We start from the raw sequence: 23,128 nt of genomic DNA, 5'->3' as shown, positions 1-23,128 counted from the left end.
TAATTCAACACAAAAAATAGATGAAAACCTAACAAAGACTAACGAAATAGGATAATGTTAAACGATCATTAATGTCAAAGAAGTATTCGCAATTTTTTAAACAACGAAAGGATATTCATAGTTATACTAAACGTCAAGAAAGTTGGAAAGGTTGTTGTAATTTACACCCTAGAAAAAATTATTTATTTAGTCTTTTAATTTTGTTTGCTATTAATTATAGTTCTTTAAATTTATCCGTTTTAGTTTTAATCCGGTAACTTTCAAAATTACCCAATTTTAGTCCCTTCAACTAATTTCGAACAATTTTACCCTTACATAACTTTTCAAAAGCAATTTTAGTCCATACATATCCATTCATTTTGCATTTTATAACTAATGCTCGCCTAGAATAAAATACGAGTCTAGATTTATTGAAAAAAAATATTCATTTATATTAAAATTAGAACATTAGAAAAGACTATTAGCCTTTATTATCAAAAGGACAAAAGAGTCAAATTAGACTAAATGACCAAATTTATAGAAAATTGATAGATAAAAGACCAAAAATAATATTGTCAAAGATAAATAACCAAAATGAATTCAAACCAAAATTATAAAGACGAAAATGTTCTTTACTCCTTTACCCTAATCGTCATTATTACTCCTTAGGGTGTTCATTCAACAAAAGCCAACCAAGATATAAATAAAAAAAATTATTATGCCAGATTACCATGCCAAATGCTGAACCCAATTCAGTTAAACTTTGGCAGCAACTAAATACTTTTGGGGTGCTTAGTTTGCTATTTCAGAAATTCAAAATTTTTATTAAAAATAGTAAATAGTTACTTAAATATTATAAATCATAATTATATTATTGATTATTTTATTTTCTCCGTAGGCAAAACACCATAAATAATATGATATTAGGCAACATATAAAAATATGTACATAACAATTTCGTAAACATTTCAGTATTTGGTATGGTAAATCAAAATTAAATTGAATACAAACTCAAAATTTCCGGTCAAAAAAGTTCAATTGAGTCAGTTCACCACACATTTAACAAACTTGTTGCTTCTGCGCGGCCGGTGCAATATTTGCAAACATTAATTATATAGGTATAATAATTCATATAATATTTAACATCATAACTACTCACATAACTTGTTAATAACTAGCATACCCATATTGGATTCTTTTCGTATGGAACACAATCACCCAAACAAACAAATTTCCAATCCGATTCATTTTTTATCTATACATTTGAACCAATATTAGACGACCCAATTCATTTAAACCCAACCCACCCATCCGCCAACTCTAGTTAACTGCAATAGGACATGCAATATAATTTGCAGCAGAAAATCCAATCCTGGAAATTTTGCATGCCTAGGGATATCAGCAGGCAAAGGTACTAAAAGGAAGTAAACATGCATCAGCAACATGCACAATACAACACCAATTATTATAAGACCATTGTTCTAATGACCTTTTCTTCGCACAGATAGCAATTCTATATGTTTAATGCATTTCGATCATCTACGAACATTAAATTAGTAACTACCTTCGTTTATACACATACTTACTGGACATGAATGCCCCTAAAATGAGAACTTCAGTAAACAAAAAATATCTTGGCACTATTAGAAAGTTTTCAAGTCCAAAAATGTTGAAGGTGCAATCTAGAGGGGGGAAATGACCAACCAATGCATGAGCACACTCAAATAAGCCATTCATAGTGATTGTGGCATGTTCTGACTAACAGTAATCTCAACATCCATATGCCATGACCTCAAGATATATTGCTAAGTCACCTAAATTAGTAAACACGTCAACTGACGCAAAGACACATGATTACCAAGCAAAGCCCCAAACTCAGATAAAATAATGCCCCAGTTTCCATCATAGTGACATGCAAATAAACTTTCAATGTAAGATGTTGGCACTAACATCTTGTCTCAGACTCGATATCTAACAACTTTCGCACTTTTTCACCATCAAAATATAAGTAAGAAATAGAGACTACCATCTGAATCTTGTAGTGATCCTAAAAAACACAACCATTTCAAAACCAAGATTTGAGGAAACAACTCAAAAAAGCCACCAGAAGATCCTAAATATAGAACTTCCACACCAAAGATTGTTATAAACTATGCAGCAGGTCACAACAATTTCTACTACTGCTGCAACCGATCAACCGACATAGAAAATGCATGCTTTAGAAATCTGAAGACTTCAGAGACCCATGAAACAAGGCTCTTGAAGAGCAAAGAGAATTAAACCAAAATGAAGATTAAATGAATATAGCTCCATATGCGAATTATTGCACCACTAGAATATGAGATAGGGAAATACATAATCCTAGAAATAGAAATCAGAACCAATTCAAATTCTAGCAAGAATAATCTGGCAGACACATGATGCAACTTTATAAGGATAAAGACCACAAGAACCACTAGAGTTAATACAACAACTAGGAAGGTAGAGTAACTCGACAACCGCTGCAACAGGATGATGACATGACTGACTTTCAGACACCAAGACTGAGCAATGCTGGACGACACCCTGGACCTTCTCAAACATGCCTAATACTCACTGGAACATTAGACAATGGGAATTAATAGATTACAGAAAGCAGAGAAAATTAAGTAAAAGAAAATGCACAAGCAAACACTTCAAGACTCAAAGGCAGAAAAGAATAGCAGTGTCAGGAAATGCTTCCACGAAATGTAAATCCTTACACATATTGGAGCTGTGGGTATTTACTGAATTCTTTTTGTTACATGAATACAGAAGACCACAAGAAATAAACAATTTTAAGTAAAGTGACAAACAAAACAATATCACACAACAGACCTGATCATTTTCATCAGCTGGTTCTTGTGGAGACTTTTTTGTCTCAGAAGGTTTATCAGCACCGCAATTCTGTCTATTACACTTGGTCCTGAAAGGATAGTTTATGTTGTTGCATTTATCACACTTCCAGCTTCCCTCTGGCATGTCTGGTTATAAATCACAATTTCATAAGTAGTGTGAATCAACGCTTGATGGTATGACAAAAAAACTAAGAGTCGTAAATAATACTTACACGAGTTCTTGCCTGATTTGGCACCCTGCATTGAGCATAAAAACAATTCAGAATATATACTTTCAGACTAAAGAGTTCGAAGTCAAGAAAACTTGCAAAACCAACATATAGACTCAGTTCAACATGCATCTAAAGACTACATATGCTGGCATCAGTAGGCCCAATATAATAGCAAACAGTTCATGATGAGACCATCTAAAAATAAGCTGCAGAACACCAAAAGGTAGAAATCCAAACCTGAGGTCCAGGCTTAGGTGTATTACACTTCCTCATGTTGCAAACTGTTCTAAATGAAAAATTGACATTGCCGCATTTGGGACATGACCAATCATTGCCCCGAGTACCATCTATCAAAATACAAAACAACTGATAAATCATAAAACACACTACTTCAGGTCAGAAATAAGATTAGGGATGCACAAGGAATCACATACCAGCTGCTTTCTTCTGAGATTTATCCTCGGGGAAAAATCCAGGTCTCAAACCCTGCAGTTTGTACAACCCCATTATAATCAAGCAAAGAATCACACATATAAAATGACTCATTTCTCAAGTAAGCAAAAGAAACATATTCTTCTCTATAATCTGGAAACAACAGAGGTGAAATCTTTTAGGAACAAACAGGTTATGAGAACATAAAAACTACTTATTGTTTTTACCATCATCAATTCAAGATCAGGATGTTAGCTACCAATAAAGATCACCAGATACACATATGAATGAGCTAAGGGTAAACAGTAACTTCATAACATTTGACATTTAAGCTTACAATGGTAGGGCTCATTGGCAAACCAAGACCATAGCGATCCATGAGAGGGGGCACACCATACATCCCACCTACAAGGTGGAAAACATACGAGGGACATCCAATCAGCTTAAAAGATAACAATAACTGAAGATGCCATATAAAAGGAGAGACCATCTTAAAGATGGAAGTTACCAATGAGCATGAATTTTAAGAAACTACTTGAGTTGTTATAATATTTAAATTGGTGCCCAACAAAATACTAAGAGAAATACCATTTCCAATCATTGATCCACTTGTATAAGGAGGGTGACCAGCCAAATGCAAGGGCCGGTATGGGCTACCTCCAGAGAGATGATTTCCATAGTTGTAATGATATGCCGAGCCCCCAGCAAAAGGCATATCATATGGAGGAATAGACGGTCCATTCAACAAAGAAGAGGCATAAGGAGGTATATCCATGTACATTGAGGAGGGTGCACCAGCGCCAACATAGGGAGCTACAGATGAGTAGCCATGAGGTGTTTGCATTGGTCTGACTGTAGATTTCTGAAATAGACATGTCATTCAAGTTAGTAAACAACCAAAGGTCAAGACAATATTCATAGTCTTGAAACGATAAAGGAAATATCAGCTGTACATCTTCCTATAGAGTACAGAACGCATATAATGTAACAAAAAATTGCCCAGCTAAAATTTCTTGATCTTAGTGGGTGTTTGGGAGAGCCTTTTTTAAGTGATTATGGGCTTTTAACTAAAAATAAGCTCAAATTATGTGTTTGGAAAAATGACTTTTGCTTTTGCTGTTCTGAATTTAAGCTGTTTTCAGCCATAAGCTGAAAGAAGCAAGGGACCAGCTTTTACTGCTTAATGGCATTTCTGTACTTTTTTTGAAGCTGTTTTTGGACATTTTTGTCCTCATCAAATTTTTTTTTCTTTTAATTAAGAGGTGGGCATCAAAATAAATGTACGAACAAGTGATTTTTCCACAACTTTTTTTCCAAACACTCAAAACTTAATTATTTTTAACTTTCCTATACTAATTCCAAACACTCCCAACTTTTACTACAACTAAAACTATCAACTCCTCTACAACTTTTCACTTTTTTTATAAGCCAAAATTTCTGCAAACGCCCCCTTATTTTCATGAAAAAGAATACAGCCAGCTTTTTATCTTGCTAACTCTCAGAAACTCATGATTAAATATTTTGAACTCTTACAGAGGTGTGATCAGCAGGCCTAGGCTGAGTGCAGTTGCGCATATTACAAGTTGTTCTAAATGAGAAATTGACATTTCCACAGCTAGGACAGGTCCAGTCGTCTTCCCTACGACCACCTACAAACCCAACAGGCTCAAATAAATGACAGAAACAATGGTCACAGGAACTGATATATCGCAGAAAACAATCAAACATTACAGAGGAGGGGCAGATAAATTTGATATCACTGTTAAGAGCTTTCCCATAACTTAGTCAATTTGAACATCATGTCATTATTCAATGTATCTAAAGTAAAACTTAAATACCATTAAGAACCAAAGCAACTTTTTATAGTGCAGACCAATCTAAATATCATTTAACTAACACAGAAAATAACAGAACAAGATATTAGCCACTGGGAAACTACATGTGTGAAGGTCCATCATACAAGATCATCATCGATTATAAGAAATTACTTTGCCTGTAAACCGAATGGTGAATTCATTTTCCAACACAAACACAAGAATGATGTGTCATGATTCCATATGCAAGTTTTTCAAAGGAGAATATTCATATCAAGGAATGATGTGTCATGATTCCATATGAAAGTAATGTTAGACACGAACCAGCATCTCTATCCTGTCCAAACATATTTAACATGTTTGATAAACAAGCAAAAAAGTTTGGGCCTCGTGACCCAAACAACTATACACAGAAAAAAAAAAACTTAAAACGTTGAATTGCCCAGTAACGTAATGTTGTACATATGATCATATTTATGGTGTGTTGACAAGTTGTGAACAACTGTCACACACCAGTCAAAATGTTACTTTTGCATAATATTCAATATTTTCACGTATGCATGATCCAAGTGTCAGAATAAGCATATTACATGCCAGATTAGTCACGAACAAATTCCAACCACTTTTCACTCATTTACTGTGCTAGAAAACTTGATTTTGAGCGTCCAACGTGCTCCTTGCATAGTACTTCCTAGCCATGTTTCTAAACCTGCTATCCACCAAATTAAATAGACAATCCTGGATTGGTTTTTTAACCCAATAAATGCATTTCATCTTTCAAAAGATAACATCTATTATCAGGGTATTCTGTCAGCAGTTGACACAATAAATGCGCACAGCCATATACATTTACTCTCTACTTGAACGAGAAATGTACACATTATATGATTAACAGAAAAAAATAAAAAATAAAAAAAATAATTTGCACAACAACAGCTTCATGTATGACACAAAAATAAAACCACTTCAAATAAAGGTGATGAAAAACATACCATCCGTTCTCGCACGTTTAGTAGCTGAAGAATTTCTGCTATCAACCTAAAATTAACAAAAAAATAATTCCAGCAGAAGTTAATAACAATGACGATTTTCACTACATGGATCTTACTATTGAATTTATCAACACACAGCAGAAACACATAAATTTTTTATTCGAAAAGCACATAACTCCTAATCATTTCAGAATCATTCAGTGGCGAAAATCGCCAAAATCGAGCCGCATAAATGGCCATAAAATGCAATCTGAATCCAATAAAATTCAGGGGAATAAACCGATTACGCAAACAATAAATTCGAATTACCTGAGACATGGAGAAATTCAGAGGGGAAAAAATGGAAAAATTTGAGAATATCTTCCGCTAAGCTCCAAGGGTTTGGCCCCAAGAGAGAGAATCGAAAGGCAAATTATAGAGAGAGAAAGTAGAGGGAGGCACAGCTGCGCGAGTAAGTATTAAAGGGTTTTCTCTTTTTATTTTCAGGGTGCAGTTTTTAATATTTATTCGTAATTTCATACTTTTTTAATTTAATTTAATTTAATGATTACATTATATTTCACTTAATTTGTTTGAATTAACTTCTAATGAAATATTAATGAATATATGTATATATATCAATACTAATTTATACTAATATAAAAAAGAAATGGGCTATATACTGACACGGCACACTAATTTTTTATAAAGTCAAAAATGTCGCTCAAGTAATAAGATAACTAACTTATTCAACTTTCCAAATTATACATTAACTAATAAAATGATGTATCGATTTGTATATTTTGCTCTTATTTATAATATTTTTAAAGTATAAAAAAATATTTATTATATACATGCAGAACATCGTGCCACAACAGCTAGTATAAAAAGAACACATACATTTTGCATCTGATAGCGATCTGTAACACCATTGTACCCACTTTTTATTGTGATGATAATACCCTTAAGTAGAATTTTTTTTAATGTGACGTATTGCTTTATTTAATTTTTTTTATTTATAATATATTTAAAGCATTAAAAAATATTTATGATATACACATAAAGATAGCGTGTCATAACAATTAGTAATAATAAAACATGAATATAAAGACTATCCAAGTAAGCGTTGTATATGCATACTTGAACGATCTTTTTTATTTTTATTCCGCCACATGAAAAAATATATATAAATATAATTATTTATTTTCATCCAAAAGTTTCAGTATACTTTTTTGGATAATTGATTAGTAATACAATTTAAATTTTATTTTGACGTCAAATAATACTTAAAAAATTAATATATTTTTACCAATTAAGAAAAGTAATTTTTATTTAAGTTTAGGTAAGTGTACAATTGATTATAATATCCCAAAAATTCACTCATTTTTGTAGGTAAATTTAGCTAGTGAAGGAATTTAAATATATTTTCATGTTGATTATATTTCTCTCTTTTCATCATTACCTTAATTGTAAATTATCTATCAATTTACCTCAAGAAAAAAATATCTGTTATTTTATTTATTTTTATATGTTAAAATTTAAATAGCTTGTAATTTTATTTATTTATTTTTATAGAAATACAATTTTATAGTAAAACCTTTTTATCTTAAAGCAATTATCTTGTGAAAATATTTTCATAATTAGAATATATTAATATTGGTTCTGCAATTGAATAATTTATTTAATTTTTTTTTAGTAGAAGAGTTCTAAAAAATATTTTAAAAAAACAATGAAATTTAAGCTATACTCTAATCATGTGAAATTGATTGCTACTAAAATACTGTTACTTATACTTTTCTCTTCCATAAACAATAATTTCTGTAATTAATTACTTATATCAATTATTTTTATTCATGACAATTCGAATTTAATTTATTGCATAAATTTTGGTCAAATATTCATTTAATTTTTCTTAGATTTTACTTAATTAAATAATTATAAAAAAAATAAATTACGTGCACATATTGAATGTGCTTTAGTACATATTGAGATAGGACGAAAATTGAAAAAGTATGAAATCAGATTTTAAAAATGATTTTTTTTGTTGATTTGAAATTGTGTTTAACTCTCATTTCATGAGTCTTTTACAATTCAAATTCAAATATATTGATCAGTTTAATATATTAATCAAGAGTTTAACCAATTTAATTTTCTTATGTATTTTTTTTGTAAAAAAACTATCACTCTACTGTCAAATTAATCTTATCAGAAACTTAATTTGGGATTATCACTCTGAAAATAAAAATGAAAAACTCTAGCAATTTTTTTCAAAATATCAATACTAAACAAAAATTAATAAACTATGTAAAAAAATTTAGAATTTTAAATGGTATTGATTGATTTATCAAAAAAAATTGCAAATTCAATGATTTTAAATTAACAAATAAATATGATTTTTTTAGTACTCAATTTTACCCATTCAATAATCAGACCAGCAAATATTTTAGGGTTTAAACTCTATCCATACCCAAAAAATTTATTTCAATTGGTTTGGATCTGGACAATGTCCGCCCATTGAAAAATCAATATATAAAGTGTTGTCATGGGTATTCCAATAACCGATAGCTCAAAAGATACAAATTTGCAGGAAGACGTTTGATAGAATTCAACCAATCAAGCATATTGATAATCATATACCATTCAAAAAATATGTAAACATGTCTTATTCAAACTGTAACGCCTATTTTCTTGTGCACGCCTCGAATAAACAAAACACAACCTTCAATTACTATAAACTCATTATATTCTACGTCTGAAATTGCTAAATTTGAATTAAGTCGTGGTAGGAAAGAGATAGAGCCATAGAGGGAAGTCGAAGAAACTTCAGGTAATCACCAACTCGAAACATTTAATTTAAACGAGTAGGGATGTGATGGATTTTGTTTTATTTTTATTTTTTAGGTATCTACATGATTTATACTTTTGAAATTCTGTGACTGATTAAAATCTTGAATAATTGGTGTAAAAATATTAGGACTAATCATTGGTACAAGTCATTATAAATCTAAAACTGATGCGCGTGCATGAGGAATATAACAATGGTTAAATGTGTAAGAAGATTAGAATTATTATTTATTAGATGTCATAGCATACATACATTTCTGAATTGTGGTATTACACATATGTAATTATTTAATTGTGTTGTGGCTTATTTTGACAACAATGCATTCTCTTTGATGTCTAAGTATATAATGGTAGGTATATTTTATGAAGTTGTAAGTATTTTAATGCTCTTATTTCTAGTTGAGGGAAGAAATTATTTACTGAATGATTAGTAGTTCACACCATTTATTATATTTTTGGGATAATTACATTCTTTTTTCCTCAAATTTGATATAATTACACGTAAACCTCTTTGATTGGGGAAATTACATCTAGCATATCTGAAATTTGCTTCCGTCTAATAAATAAGTCCATCAATTAGTCAAAATTCATTAAATTTGTTGATATTAACAAAACAAACTGAATGAAAATTGATATTTACCATCAATTGGCTTATTACTGATTTATTGTAGGTCAATTAATTTTTTGGACTAAAGTACACTTATAATGGTGAAATACACCCCTTCACATGCATTAACGCGTGAAGACGTATGAGGGTAATTTGGTCACAAAAAGATTTATTTGACCTGTAATAAGTCAATCGGGGGTAAATATAGATTTTTTTTGTTGTTAACATCAGCAAATTCGATGAATTTTGTCTAACGAATGAACTTATTTGTTAGATAAAAGCAAATATCGGGAGTGCTAAAACACCAAATCTTAAGGGAGAAGAATGTAATTATCCCTATAACTTTCAGATGTTGTAGGGAATGGGGAGTTTGAGGAGGAATTGTATCGAGGATGATAGTCAACCAAGGAATAAATACTTGTGTAGCACTAATCAACAAGTTCCACACATAAATTTTAGAGATTTCTTTTTCTTCTATTTAGTTTTTAGAATTTAGCACTAGATGCAACCACTTTAACTAATTTGTTCTAAAAGTTAACAAAAAGAATTGTTACACAAATTTTGAATTTGTAAAAAGGAATTATGTGATTAAAAAATATGCACAAATGAAAATTGTATAAATTTCAATTCTCCAAACATGACGATTATGCTCTGATTTTCCTTTTCAGAATACAATCCATCGTCTGAAAGTTTGTGAAGTGTAATCTCCTTCAAACTTGTGGGCATAAATCACGAGTTGCCTTAAAATATTTGGTGTTAAGAAATACGTGGAATCTTTATGATTACAAAACTTTATTGAGGCAGAGAAATTTGGACTTGAGCCATTTTCATTTGACATACCCATAATGTGTTTGTACTATGTGCTGGAGGCCCTTTTCTATAGCATGAAAAGGGATTGGCCCAAATTTAATTTGAGTTTATTGCAAATTGGCTTGCGCTTGAAATCATAATATTATTATCAAATATAGGGATTATATGCGTGCGCTTGAAAAAGGGCTTTTCAACTTCTACCTCCTTAAAATTACTGTTGTAATATTTGGAATGCCTGTTTCTGCTTTTGAAATGGCTGAAAAAACGCTTTTAAACCAAAAATTAAAAGTGTTTTTAGCTGTTTTGGCTTTTTTTTTTTGTAAATAAATAGAACTTTATTTTTTACTGTTTTACCCTTATTATAATAATTTTAATTCAACTCTATTATTTTTTAATTTATTTTTAAAATTATATATTTAAATTTGATATCAAAATTTTCAAATAATTTAAATTTTAGCAATAACTAAATTTACACTTTTAAATATTTAACATTTCAAAATTTTTATATCTTATGTGCTATATTATCTAATTATATTACGTCGTTCATATATTATTATTTGATAAATTAATAAAATATTTATTTTTTACAATCATGTAAGTTTAATTATTGTGTACGATTGAACATTATATTACTTAATAAGAGCATTATTAAATTAAATATAATTTTTTAAAATTCGTAGAAACATAAATATGAAATACTAATTAAAATAAGATTTATGAACTTTTGTGGAAAAATAATTATTAATGACAAACAACAAGTGCAGTAATAAGCAAAACAAAAAAAAAAAAATAGTATCTTTTTCAATATACGGACAAAACAGTCTTTCATCAATTAAATTTATATTAAAAGTGATTTTTCTCCAGACACTATCCAATTTAACTTTTATCTGCTTTTCAATTTTTGTAAAAACACTATCCACTTTTAATTCTGCTACAACTTTCAACTTTTTTTAGGAAAATAACTTCTCTAAAAGTAGAAATTTTTGCAAACACTCCGACAGCGTTTTAAGATTATCAAAAAATTTAGATCCCACAACCCAGTAGTTTGGAAAATTACAACCACCCTAATGAAGTTGAGCATAATTATAAATACCCCATTGTTTAAAAAATTAAACAAATATATCCCCGAAACTAAAAATAATTATGTATTCCATAGATGCTGAAGTGAAAATTACTACTATATCATTACTAATTTGTTTTAAAAATGTAGGAAAAAGTCTGAAGAGGAGTAGACAAAATAATCCATAACACATATCAATCCATAAAAATATTTATTCTAAGAGATATGTAAATTTATAATTAATAACCCAAAAATTCATTTTGATCAGCATACTAGAAAAGATAGATGGAAACCTGCGGAAGCTAACAAATGGACTTGTTGTTAGACCTGTTACAATGAGGGAATAATTTGCAATTTTTCAAATAATAATTAGGTACTTATAATTATAAAAAACATCAAAAAAGTGGATGTAAATTTACCCTAATATATACATAAAGTACCATACTCAAATAACTTTTTCTTTTTTGTCTTAAATTTGCACTTTCTTGTGACAGATAGAGAGCTCTTACCATTGGAGATGAAAATGGAGAAGGAAAGGGGGAAAGGAGAGCTCCAAGAAAGCAAGTAGCTATAGTTAAATAGCTCCATAACACATACCACAACTACTACATCTAAATGAAATGCAACTTAGTTCCAAGTTCAACAAAAAGAACACAAATGCAGGGCTGAATTCATTGTTCAAGCCATCAAAGACTAGGAAAATTAGGCAACGAAAAACAAAGACGATGGAACCTTTCATAACGCGATTGGAGATGAAGTGCCCGTCGGGAACGCGTGGAAGAAAATCACTATGGCCACGATTATATATCCCGCTAGTTGAGGCTTGTCCCATAATCCGTTGCTAGCCGTTGTGGGGGTCGATGTGGTTGGGGTGGCGGCCGGGGTTGTGGTCGTGGCCGTGGAGGTGTTGGTGAAGATGGCTGCGTCCGGGGAGTTTGGAGGCAAGTGGAGCAGCTCTGCACAAGCATAGGAATTTAAATAATTGGAAGTAAGATTTGTAAATGCAATCATAATACACGTGTTGTAATATACATGTCGTGGTGCATAGTTTTGTGAAATAACCGATCATATGATAAGTGTTCATGTGATAGATAGTCGGACCAAACATATAAGAATGTATACATTATTTTGCACAAACATTAACATTATGTCTTTTACTCTACCAAGTGATCTAACTACGCAAAAATTGATAATTTTGGATAAGGATTGAAATGAAGGAATTTTCTTTTAAAATTTTATCATGGTAAGTCCTAAAACTCAAATTTTAAATATTATTTAATGTGGACGAAAAGAAAGTGTAAAAGTTTAAAGGGTTGGACCCAATTCAAATCTAAATACAATCAAACTCACTGGAACGTAACCCAATCCTACCCAATTTAGAACAACTTAAGACCCAAACCCAAAAATTATCCGGGTATGGTTAGACCCATGGCCCTACCCACCTTCTTTTAGGTCTATTTTCCTTTTTCTCTAAAATTTTCTTTTACTTTTCAATAAGCAAAGTGTAACACAATTACCAAGAAAAAAACACTGAAAATTAAGTGATGGTATTAAAATTGTAGTATAAAAAATTATTTTAATTTGATCACTATAATATTTTTCATAATTTTAGTAGCTACAATAATTAAGTAAATATTGTATAACTAGTGGTAAAAGAATTTAACATAGGTATAGTGACAATATAATAGCAACAAATATATTTATTTTGTCGCTAAATTTATTACTATAAATGTGTTACCCACAGTGTTGGTTACACAATTTTTGTCGCTAATAATTATATTAGCATAAGATTAGAATTATTATAAGTTAAGCTACATTTTCGAGACAATTTTAAAATTACCACTTAATAATAATGTAAAATATTATGTATGCATGAGTACTTTGACAGTAAGTAATATACAATTGCATGTATATACACACAAATACACAACACAGAATGCTATACATATACACATATTTGCATGTGAATAAAAACACACAGTCGTCACACACACACTAATACACCAAGAGAAACACGCAGTAGGAGGAAGCCTTACTGGGGCATTCACTGACACTCGCATTAGCCAGCTTACAAGCCGACTGCAGCTGGAGTAAGCGCGACTCCTGCACCCCCATGCTCTTCACGGCCGCGTTGGAGCCGTTGTGGATCTGCTGGATTATGTAGCAAATGCAAGCCGGGTTGGTGTCCTTCAAGTCCGTCACCGAGTCGCAGCACTCCTTGGTCGGCACCGCTGCCTTCGCCGTCACGAACGGCAGGCACTGCGTCACCTTCGTGAACTCCGAGGAGCACTTTCCTGCAATCGAATCGTCCGCTCCCGCCAGCGCCGCCAGGCAGAGGAGCGCGGCCAAAACCAAGCGGGTTGAAGAAGATTTCTTGATCTCCATTGTTTGGGAAATCCAAGTGATGGGCTTTTGGGGATTGAGGGAGAATTTGAAAAGGTGGGATGGTGTTGATTTGAAGGGGGAGGAGGTGGTGGTTGGGAGGAGGAGTGAAAGGGCATTTAAGCCAATTAATTGGGCGTCGGCCATTAATGCGGCTCGGCTTCAATGAGCTGTTGGATCTTGAACACGCGGCGCGATTTTCTCCACGTGGAAGCCTGATGTTCCGAGTCAAGACAAGTCGGAAGTTCTAACGTGAACTCAAATCAGTCTCTTTCACACTGCGGAGGTGTTTGCATAATTTTTTTTATTTTTTTTCGAAAAAGAAAATGTAAAAAGAATAATAAATGTTTTAAAGGAAAACTATATATTATTATTTTTTAAATAAATCAATTATAATTATTAATACAAATATCTACATCTAACAATAACCAACAACTATAATAATTATATACTCATCATCAATATTACATAATTATAAATAATCAACAACTACAGAATAACAACTACTATTAAAATATAATAATATTATATATATATACATACACACACGTTGATGAAGTTTGAAATCATGACCTCATAATCACGCAACTTTAATTTCACTAATTGAATTAGGTCTCATTAACAAAAGTTTATAAATTTGATTGTATCTTGAATTTATTGAAAAAAAAAAAGCAAAAGCAAAAATTTGACTCTATATGCCTTTTGTACATTGACCGTAAGCTATAAATAATTTTCGAATTGAATATTAAAATATTTTAAATGTTTTTATTTTACTTTCAGCTCCAATTTGACAACCTTCACAATCATTTCTATCTTAATCACGGGAGTTTTTTGTTGAGAATAATCCTAACATGTCTGATATGTATTATTGATTTAATGCTAATTTCCTAGGGATATGATTGCCGATGACCTGCAGACCTCATTTGAGAAATAACCCTAAAGTCGCGTTCAATTGGGTTAAGACGTTGCACAATATTTTAAATCGTGTCAGTATCGTATTTTTGTTTTTTTTTCTAAATTGCATGTAGATATCAATATATATTAAATTTGTATTCATATTGGACACGTAATTCACATTGCATGAGTTGATACTTGATAGCGTAAATTCGTAATTATCTTGGACAAGTGAACGTGGGCGATAAATAATATTGCAGCATTAATGAAAGTATGGGTTGGAGTAGGACGATTTTGACTATCAAATTGTTTGTTCATAGTAATGGTGTTTCTTCTCGAGCTCACATGCCGAACCTCTTATTTAATTCTTGGCGCGTTGCTTTGTCTGACGTAGTTGTCGTGAAAAATTCTAGTTTGAAATAGATTCGACTCGGATGATATTTATTATATGATTGATGTACAGTTTAGAAAAAATAATTAATCATATTATAATATTGATGCACTTACTATGTATTGATTTGATTTTGCCAAATTTGGTTCGGACAAAAAATTAATATTATTGTGGGTTCACATGGCAGCTAATCTTGCTTTACACCCATAACCTAGCAAAATTGTGTTTTCAATAAGGAATGTTGTATTCTTGGTTCGATACTTTATAAGGTTAATATTTTTGGTCCGACACTTTGTACGGTTAATATTTTTGGTCCAGTATGAAAGCTATCTAAAAATAGGGTTGGAAAACAAATTATACTTTTTGATACTTGATTGAAATTGATGAATAAAGCTCATTTGAATTCAATTTGTTAAAATTAATAAACCAAACTTGAACAAAAAAATTTGTTCAATAATTCAAATACAATACAAACACAACTTTTTAAGCTTTACAACAATTCAAATAAATTTGAATAATGATGTGCTCAACTCGATTCGAATCATTTACAACCTTATCTAAAGATAAAAATATCACGATAGAATTTTAAATGTCGAAACAAGATCAAACATCTGCGCATTCTTATCTAAGTCGAATCGCACCCTATCCAACCCGACTCGACCGCCCATTATCACCACCAATCGATCACTCCATACTTGTAAACCTGAGATTGAGATACATGAATTTATAAAAATACAGACATTTGATCCCATAAAATACCCAAGAGCTTTTCAGAGTGAATGTACATCATTATTGAGATAATCGATCTTACTCAAATTAATTTAAGCATCAGAAGATTTTAAATAAAGACCTCTACGCAAACCAAATCTCTGCTCATTTTTCAACTCCCAACACAGTTCCAAAATAACTTTTCTGGGGGTCTCAGCAATATCGAACCTCGATCCAGCCCCGAATTTATTGATCCCACTACAAGATAGATAATAATTTTAAAAAAATATTAAAATATCCTTCAACAAATTTATACCTAAGTAATTCAATTAATTTATCTAGTAAAGATAAAATAAGATGACGATCGTTAGCATCAGTGCGAAGCAAAATTATGAATGAAATATTCTTAGAAGTCGAATTTATGTTTTGGAAGTGTTCCACTGTCCAAATTATGTGATGAGGTCGAAGACAATATTTATTTTAATTTTACCTTCAATATTAGTTGCTCAACTTTATTGCATCACAAATGTTTAAGAGCCTTCTCTTTGAGTGATTTGTTTTTTGGTTAATTACATTTGTACTCTTTTTGAAAATATAAAATTTTTTTTTTTTTTTTGAAAAATGTTTTATATACATTTACAGTCTCTCTGAAAATTCACTGTTTACATCTCACATTTTTCTATTAGGATTTGGATGAAAAAAAATTGACATTAACAAAAAAAATTGCATAAATTTTTAATTTGTATCCCTCATTTAACTTTTTCGTGCGATAATTTTGTACTTATAAAGGAAAAAAATATATAATAATGTTAACCTCACTATATATATATTATATTATTATTTTATAAGTATAAAAATATACATGAGAATATTAAATGAGAAGCAAATTACAAATATATGTTTTTTCTTTTTTTTGCTTACATCAATATTTTTCGTCCAACCCCTAGCGGAATGAGTTCATGTGTAAATTGAGAATTTTTTGAGCTAGTGTAAGTGTAAATTTTAGAATTTTTTTGAAAGTAAGTGTAATTTTAACATTTTCAGAGGGGTCTTATTGTAATTAATTTATTCCTTTTTTGGAAGAAAATATTTAAAATCTATAAGAGGGTATTTTTTCTAAATAATATCAAAAAGGAAACAATGAGTTGGGCCAGCTATGGACTGAGCCCATCTAGATTATTCCTGCATCACTTGGGTCTGGTCCAATAAATAGAAAGTCGGTTTAGAATTAAAGGGCGTTTGGGTGAACTTATTTACAATAATTTTTAAATTCTTAAAATATTTGGATAACATTAAATTATAAAATTTATAAAATATTAGTAATGATAATTTTATAATTAGTATTAGGGTGTACACAGTGTGGGTTAGGTCAATTTAAATAATTTTTAGACCCAATCCAATATTATGATTTTTAGAAAGTTTAGCCCAAATCCAACTCGACAATCATTAAAACTGCACGTCGCGGTCTAATTGGATTGGGAGGGTTGGAATGTTTTTGCGGTCTTGAATATCGAATCAATTACTATATATAATTATATTAGTATTTTGTGATAATATATACTTTTGTTACAATTATTTTGCCATGATAAATTAATCTTCTTATATTGATAATTAGCAAAAGTATAAAAATATGAGATACCATTACAATGTGTAAAAAATAAACCCTTATATATGGTTATATATTTATTTTACTAGTTTTTTGTGAATAAAATTGTGAGAAAAGTCCATATTTCAAATTAAAAACATAAGGGATCATATACAATAATATGTAAATATAAAACAAATATTATTTGAATTAGAATAAGATGATTATGAAAATAGATTGTAATAAAATAATGATACCATCTATTTTCAACTGAAAATTATCAATGATCAAGAATTAATTAACTAATAGATCTCGTTTACATGTTCATGCACATATATATATGTATATATCATACAATACCAATAAAAAATATCATAAATGTTATTATTATACTGAATACTAATTTATGTATTATCAACACTTTTGTATAAACATATAAAGAATTCTAGCATATTATGTTGTTGTTGTTGTTATTCTTCTCCTTTTTCTTATCATCATCATCGTCATATTGCGCGGTCTATGCGGGTTACATAAATATAAAATCAAATTCGACTGTTAAATGTTTTTTTTTTTACTAACCTAAAATCGAACCAGCCCACTCTTAGCCCGTTAATTTTTAAATGGAGTTTGTAAGTTTTCAATATCTTATTTTTGGATTGTGTAAGCTCATTATTTAAAAGTTGTATAAGTTTCTAACAATGATTTTTATTGCGAATGAAACAAGATTTTGCAATGAAATTGTCCCAAATTTCACCACGAAAATATTATCATGAACGTCGTCGCAAAAGTCGTGATAATATTCGTTGCAAAATTCATTAAAAGTCAAAACTTGACAACGTAATTTGCAAAGCCACAAACAAAAAAATGAAAAAAATTCAAGCAACTCTACAACGTAATTTGCAAAGCCACAAACAAAAAAATGGAAAAAATTCAAGCAACTCTCTTGTGATATCGTAAATGAGCAAATTACCTTCTTATGATAGTATTTTTATAGTACAACTATGCAAGAATGGGATGGGAAATAAAGAAAAGGAGTAATAGAGTGATTTAACCTTTTTTCGAAGTCGATGTTTAAATTTTAAATTTTTGTTGAGATCGACTCTGACACCTCTAATAAGTAACTTTAGGCTTATAGATCGAGGATTTAATTGGGGTTGATATTTATTCATGATAATTAATTAAGAGGGTCTCCCTCTAAGTTCAAGGTTGCGCGATCCATTTATTATTTATGGACGATCTTTTCGTGTAATTAATAACACTTTTACAGGAAAATTCTTATCAAAATTAGATTTACTTGAATTTAGTTTGATCACATAATAAGTGTGATATATTTGTCATGAATTATGCATAATTATATGATAAATATATCAATAATTTGGATATGATGAAAATCAATTTAAGTTAGAATTTTTCGACTATTACAAATTCCAAGTAATAACGACTAATTAGGTGGCCACGTCAAAAGAATGATTAATGCATTTGTACTAATAAGGTAACAATCTTTACTATTTGTTTACAATTTTCAGTCTATGACCCAAAAATATTTTTCAAATTCTATTGCTTCTTCTGTTAAATTATATATATACATATATATCAAATATTTTTGTAAATAAAATAGATGATATTATTTTTATATACATGACGTGTATGTTATTAAGTATAAATTAATGCAATAAAATGTAACACAGAAAATTCAATTTTAAAAATTATATTTCAAGCAAGTTTTTTGTCGAAAAAATATCACATACAGTACACATGTGATATAGGGTCATGCGATGTGATATTTTCCACATAAATACAATATATAATATTTTTCCGACAAAAAAATAATTTTATATGGCAAAGTGCAAATTTGATAAATGATAGGTAGATATACCCTATTTTCAAAAAATCTCATAAATGACAAACAATCGATGTCATCATGGAGTGGTCGACAAATTTATCAAAATAAAAAATCATAAAATTTTATTATTGACTTTACTTTTATATTATTTAATTTAATTCGAAAATTACATATATACATATAAAATCAGTTAATGGGCTAACTACATGTGGAACCCCCTTTAAAAAATATAAAATTATATTTTTGCCTCAAAAAAGTTTCGAAATTACACTTGCAATCCCCACAAAAAATCTTCCTTCTCACCTGACCTTATTCCGTTAGGGCTTTGATAGAAAATGCTAACATTAAAAAAAAACTACATAAATTTGCTCCTCATTTAACATTCTTTTATGTGATTTGTTGACGTTAGTATCTTTAGTTTAAACTTTAACTAATGGGGATTATGTATAAATAATGAATTTTTGGAGGAGTGTAAGTATAATTTTGAACCTTTATTAAAAAAATATATATTTTTTATTATTTTAGAAAGAATCTAAGTATAATTTATCCTTAATTTTAATCTAATTCTAGGACAGAATTAAAGTGGAATGAGGATTTTGGAGTAGTCCACAAAAGAATAGGGTACTTGTAGCATTTTAATTCAAAGTTTTACACTATTGTTTGTAAAGTTGCTGGCCAACAAAAATAAAAGTATAAATTACAACCACCTCTCTTGAGATTTGACATAAATTATGAATATTTTTCATTGTTAAAAAAATTACCAATGTTTCATGATGTTAACAGCCGTTTAACAATTAGCCAAATCCGTTTCGGTCCATTTTTTGTGATGAGCCGACCAAATACCCTTATGAATTAAAATTTATAATTTTATTTATTTTTTAAATTTTTTTATGAACTAAGTGGTTAATTTTTTTTATAATTTTTAACAATTTTTCATTCACCTAGTTCAAATTTTTCTTTTATAAATTTCTAATTTTTAAAAAAATTAAGGATAAAATTGACAATTTCATACCTCCATTCAAAAATTATATAATTTCATCAAATATTAAAAGTATTTATATATTTTGAAACAACGAGAAGATATTCGTAATTATGTCAATAATTGTAATTTACCCAAATAAAAATATAGTACAATTTTTTTAAATAGGAAACAAAAGTTGCCAAACTATCAGCCCCATTGATGTGGGGTCCACATAAATACTCTCTCTCTCTCTCTCTCTTTTTTTCCCGATAATTCACGTATATAATACTCTCGTTCTATGAATACTTAAATTCTTTTTTTATATTTAATTTATGTTTCGTTGATTGTATTTATTTTCACGGGTTAATTACATTTATTTTTCTTTAAAGTATGAAACTATACTTTTCTTAAATTATTTTTGAAAATATTTTATACCTCCTTTAAAAAAATTCTTTATTTACAACTATACCCCATCTGTTAAGGTATAAATGAAAAAAACTGACCTACAACAAAATAAGATTCTAAAACATCTCATAAGATGTAAGAACTTATAAGATATTTTAAAACAACTTAGACAAACACCCTCTAAATCAATTAATAAATCTTATAACTTTATTATTTTGAACAAATAAAAAGAAGGGGTGAATAGCAATTTACTCCCCTATAATATTGAAAATGACACATTATCTCCTTATAAAAAAAAATACAGCAATTTATCCCCCTGTACTTTCAAAATGATTTACCTCCTTATACAGGGAGGTAAATTGTTTTATTTTAAAAATCATATGGGATAACTTGTTGTATTTTTAAAAAATATAAGAAACTAAATTATTATTTTTTCATAAAAGAGTAATTTGTTCATTTACAAAATCAAAATAAAATTATTTGCATCAACCCAAGAAGTTCATTTAAGGGTATTTCAATTAATATACAATTTTCCCGACTAAATATAATTGCTATAAAATTTTCTAATACTTAATAAATAGTACTAGTCATGAGAGCACACTCGATACATGCGCAAAACAGTAGATATAGCTCAAAGCATGCATGCTAAATACATGAGTTATGAACATGATAAATGTATGAAATTCTTTTCTAAAACTATTCATGAAAAGTGGGGGTTACATGAGTATTGGTTGGGCATGCTGGTACATTTCGGTTAAGGTAAAATTACCTTTCTAACCCTTTTATTCTCTTTTTCAATGCTAAGAATACGAGGTTTATTTAGGAATTTTACATTTTGAATTACTCTGATAGCATCATTCGCATGTTTGAATGAGATTAAGGCAATCCGCATATATATATATATATATTTTTTTTTCACTATAGTGGTACTCTAGGGATCTACTCCTTAATAAATAATATAGATAAATAGATAAGAATTCACATATCAATGAAAATATCAAATATTTATAAAAAATAAATCAATAATTGCACGACAATGAGATATGAATCCATAATATTACAGTTATGGAACCTCAATTTTACCAACTATAGTAAAACTTTTATAAATTAATACTCGATAAATTAATAATTTTTTTAAAATAATATTTTTTTCTTGATCCTGGCTTGGGTCCAAAGTCTAAAATTAATAATTTTGACAAGCTAATAAGATAATAATTTTTGAGAAGATCCTTGTATAAATTTATGCATAAACATCGTTACAATGTATACATTTTGTTCACGCATAATAATGTAGATTCTTTAAATCAAAAAAAATCTCTTTAAATTAATAAATTATTAATTAAATTTTTTAAATTAATAAAATTATATAATTTTAATATTATTAATTTATAGAGATTTTACTGTAAATTAGGTCTCATAGTTAGAATAAAATAAAAAATTAAAATTTTATAAAAAAGATTACAATCATTCGAGTAGATAATTATAATTATAATTATAAATATTATTTTTTGTCCTTTTTACCCTATCCCTTTTTTTCCAAGGGGCCCACATTCCTAGTGGAAAAAGATTCTGCCCAGTTAGAGCAGGACAGGGGGGACTCAGTTTTCCAATAATAGCACAATTATTGAACAATATTATTAAATACACATTAAACTTCGGTCCATTTATTTATTTTATGTTTACATATTTATTCAACTAATTTTGTGATATTTTGTTTGTATAAATTTTGGTTTGATTTTAATTGGAATTAGTGAAGTGTGAAATTATGAGGAAATAATTATAATTTAATATGTAAGTACTCAGATAATTAAAATGTACATTATAAGACTATGTTTGATTACAGTGAAAAGTGAAAAAAATCTAAGAATAAAATAACATATAAAAGAAAAAATATTATATTTAATTCGAAAGATCAAACATTTTTCTTTCGAGATTTGAGCAAAAAAAATGCAAGTATAAAATTAAAAAATCGAAAAATTCCAATTATATATTTTTTATTCTATGAGACTCAAAAAGGTTCTTACTAATTTTTATTTACGTTATTACCCACAATCCCAATTTTCCCCAATTATATTATTACATATTAATATTAACTTTTTTATTTATTTAGTATATGATAAAAAATAAATAAATAATTCATAAAATTCTAAAAATATTGAATAAAGGAAAATTATACGAAATTTGTGTATCAATAAGTTTTAAAAAAAGTATATATTATATATTTTCAATGTGTAGCAAAGTTTGCTTGTGCACATCTTTTTATTTTATTTTTCTCATATCAAATCAAACGAGAGCGTCAGAGAAGGGTAAATTCGCATTTCATAAGACGAAAAAATTAATACTCGTCAATCAGT

The 23,128-nt window shown here is 29.2% G+C and overlaps 2 protein-coding genes across 3 annotated transcripts; both read right to left on the bottom strand.

Moving 5' to 3' along the window:
- Positions 2,239 to 6,763, bottom strand: LOC105168426 (ranBP2-type zinc finger protein At1g67325-like). Of its 2 annotated transcripts, XM_011088501.2 has the most exons (10): positions 6,615 to 6,763; positions 6,306 to 6,351; positions 5,033 to 5,148; positions 4,088 to 4,361; positions 3,837 to 3,904; positions 3,502 to 3,553; positions 3,305 to 3,414; positions 3,068 to 3,092; positions 2,836 to 2,981; positions 2,256 to 2,574 (listed from the first exon to the last, which is right to left on the bottom strand). In XM_011088501.2, exons 1-10 carry the CDS (start codon positions 6,621 to 6,623, stop codon positions 2,572 to 2,574), a joined length of 849 nt encoding a protein of 282 aa, XP_011086803.1. In that variant the 5' UTR covers positions 6,624 to 6,763; the 3' UTR covers positions 2,256 to 2,571. The 2 variants fall into 2 exon arrangements, with proteins under 2 accessions (XP_011086804.1, XP_011086803.1); XM_011088502.2 differs by lacking the exon at positions 5,033 to 5,148 and having other exon boundaries at positions 2,239 to 2,574; positions 6,615 to 6,754.
- On the bottom strand, positions 12,051 to 14,149 carry LOC105168425 (non-specific lipid transfer protein GPI-anchored 1). Its single transcript, XM_011088500.2, has 2 exons — positions 13,642 to 14,149; positions 12,051 to 12,561 (listed from the first exon to the last, which is right to left on the bottom strand). Exons 1-2 carry the CDS (start codon positions 14,132 to 14,134, stop codon positions 12,341 to 12,343), a joined length of 714 nt encoding a protein of 237 aa, XP_011086802.1. The 5' UTR covers positions 14,135 to 14,149; the 3' UTR covers positions 12,051 to 12,340.

Source organism: Sesamum indicum, linkage group LG8 (assembly GCF_000512975.1).
Source record: "Sesamum indicum cultivar Zhongzhi No. 13 linkage group LG8, S_indicum_v1.0, whole genome shotgun sequence".
In the NCBI taxonomy this organism is placed as follows: domain Eukaryota; kingdom Viridiplantae; phylum Streptophyta; class Magnoliopsida; order Lamiales; family Pedaliaceae; genus Sesamum; species Sesamum indicum.
The sequence above is the reverse complement of the archived record's forward strand: the minus strand, read 5'-3'. Positions and strand labels throughout refer to the sequence as shown.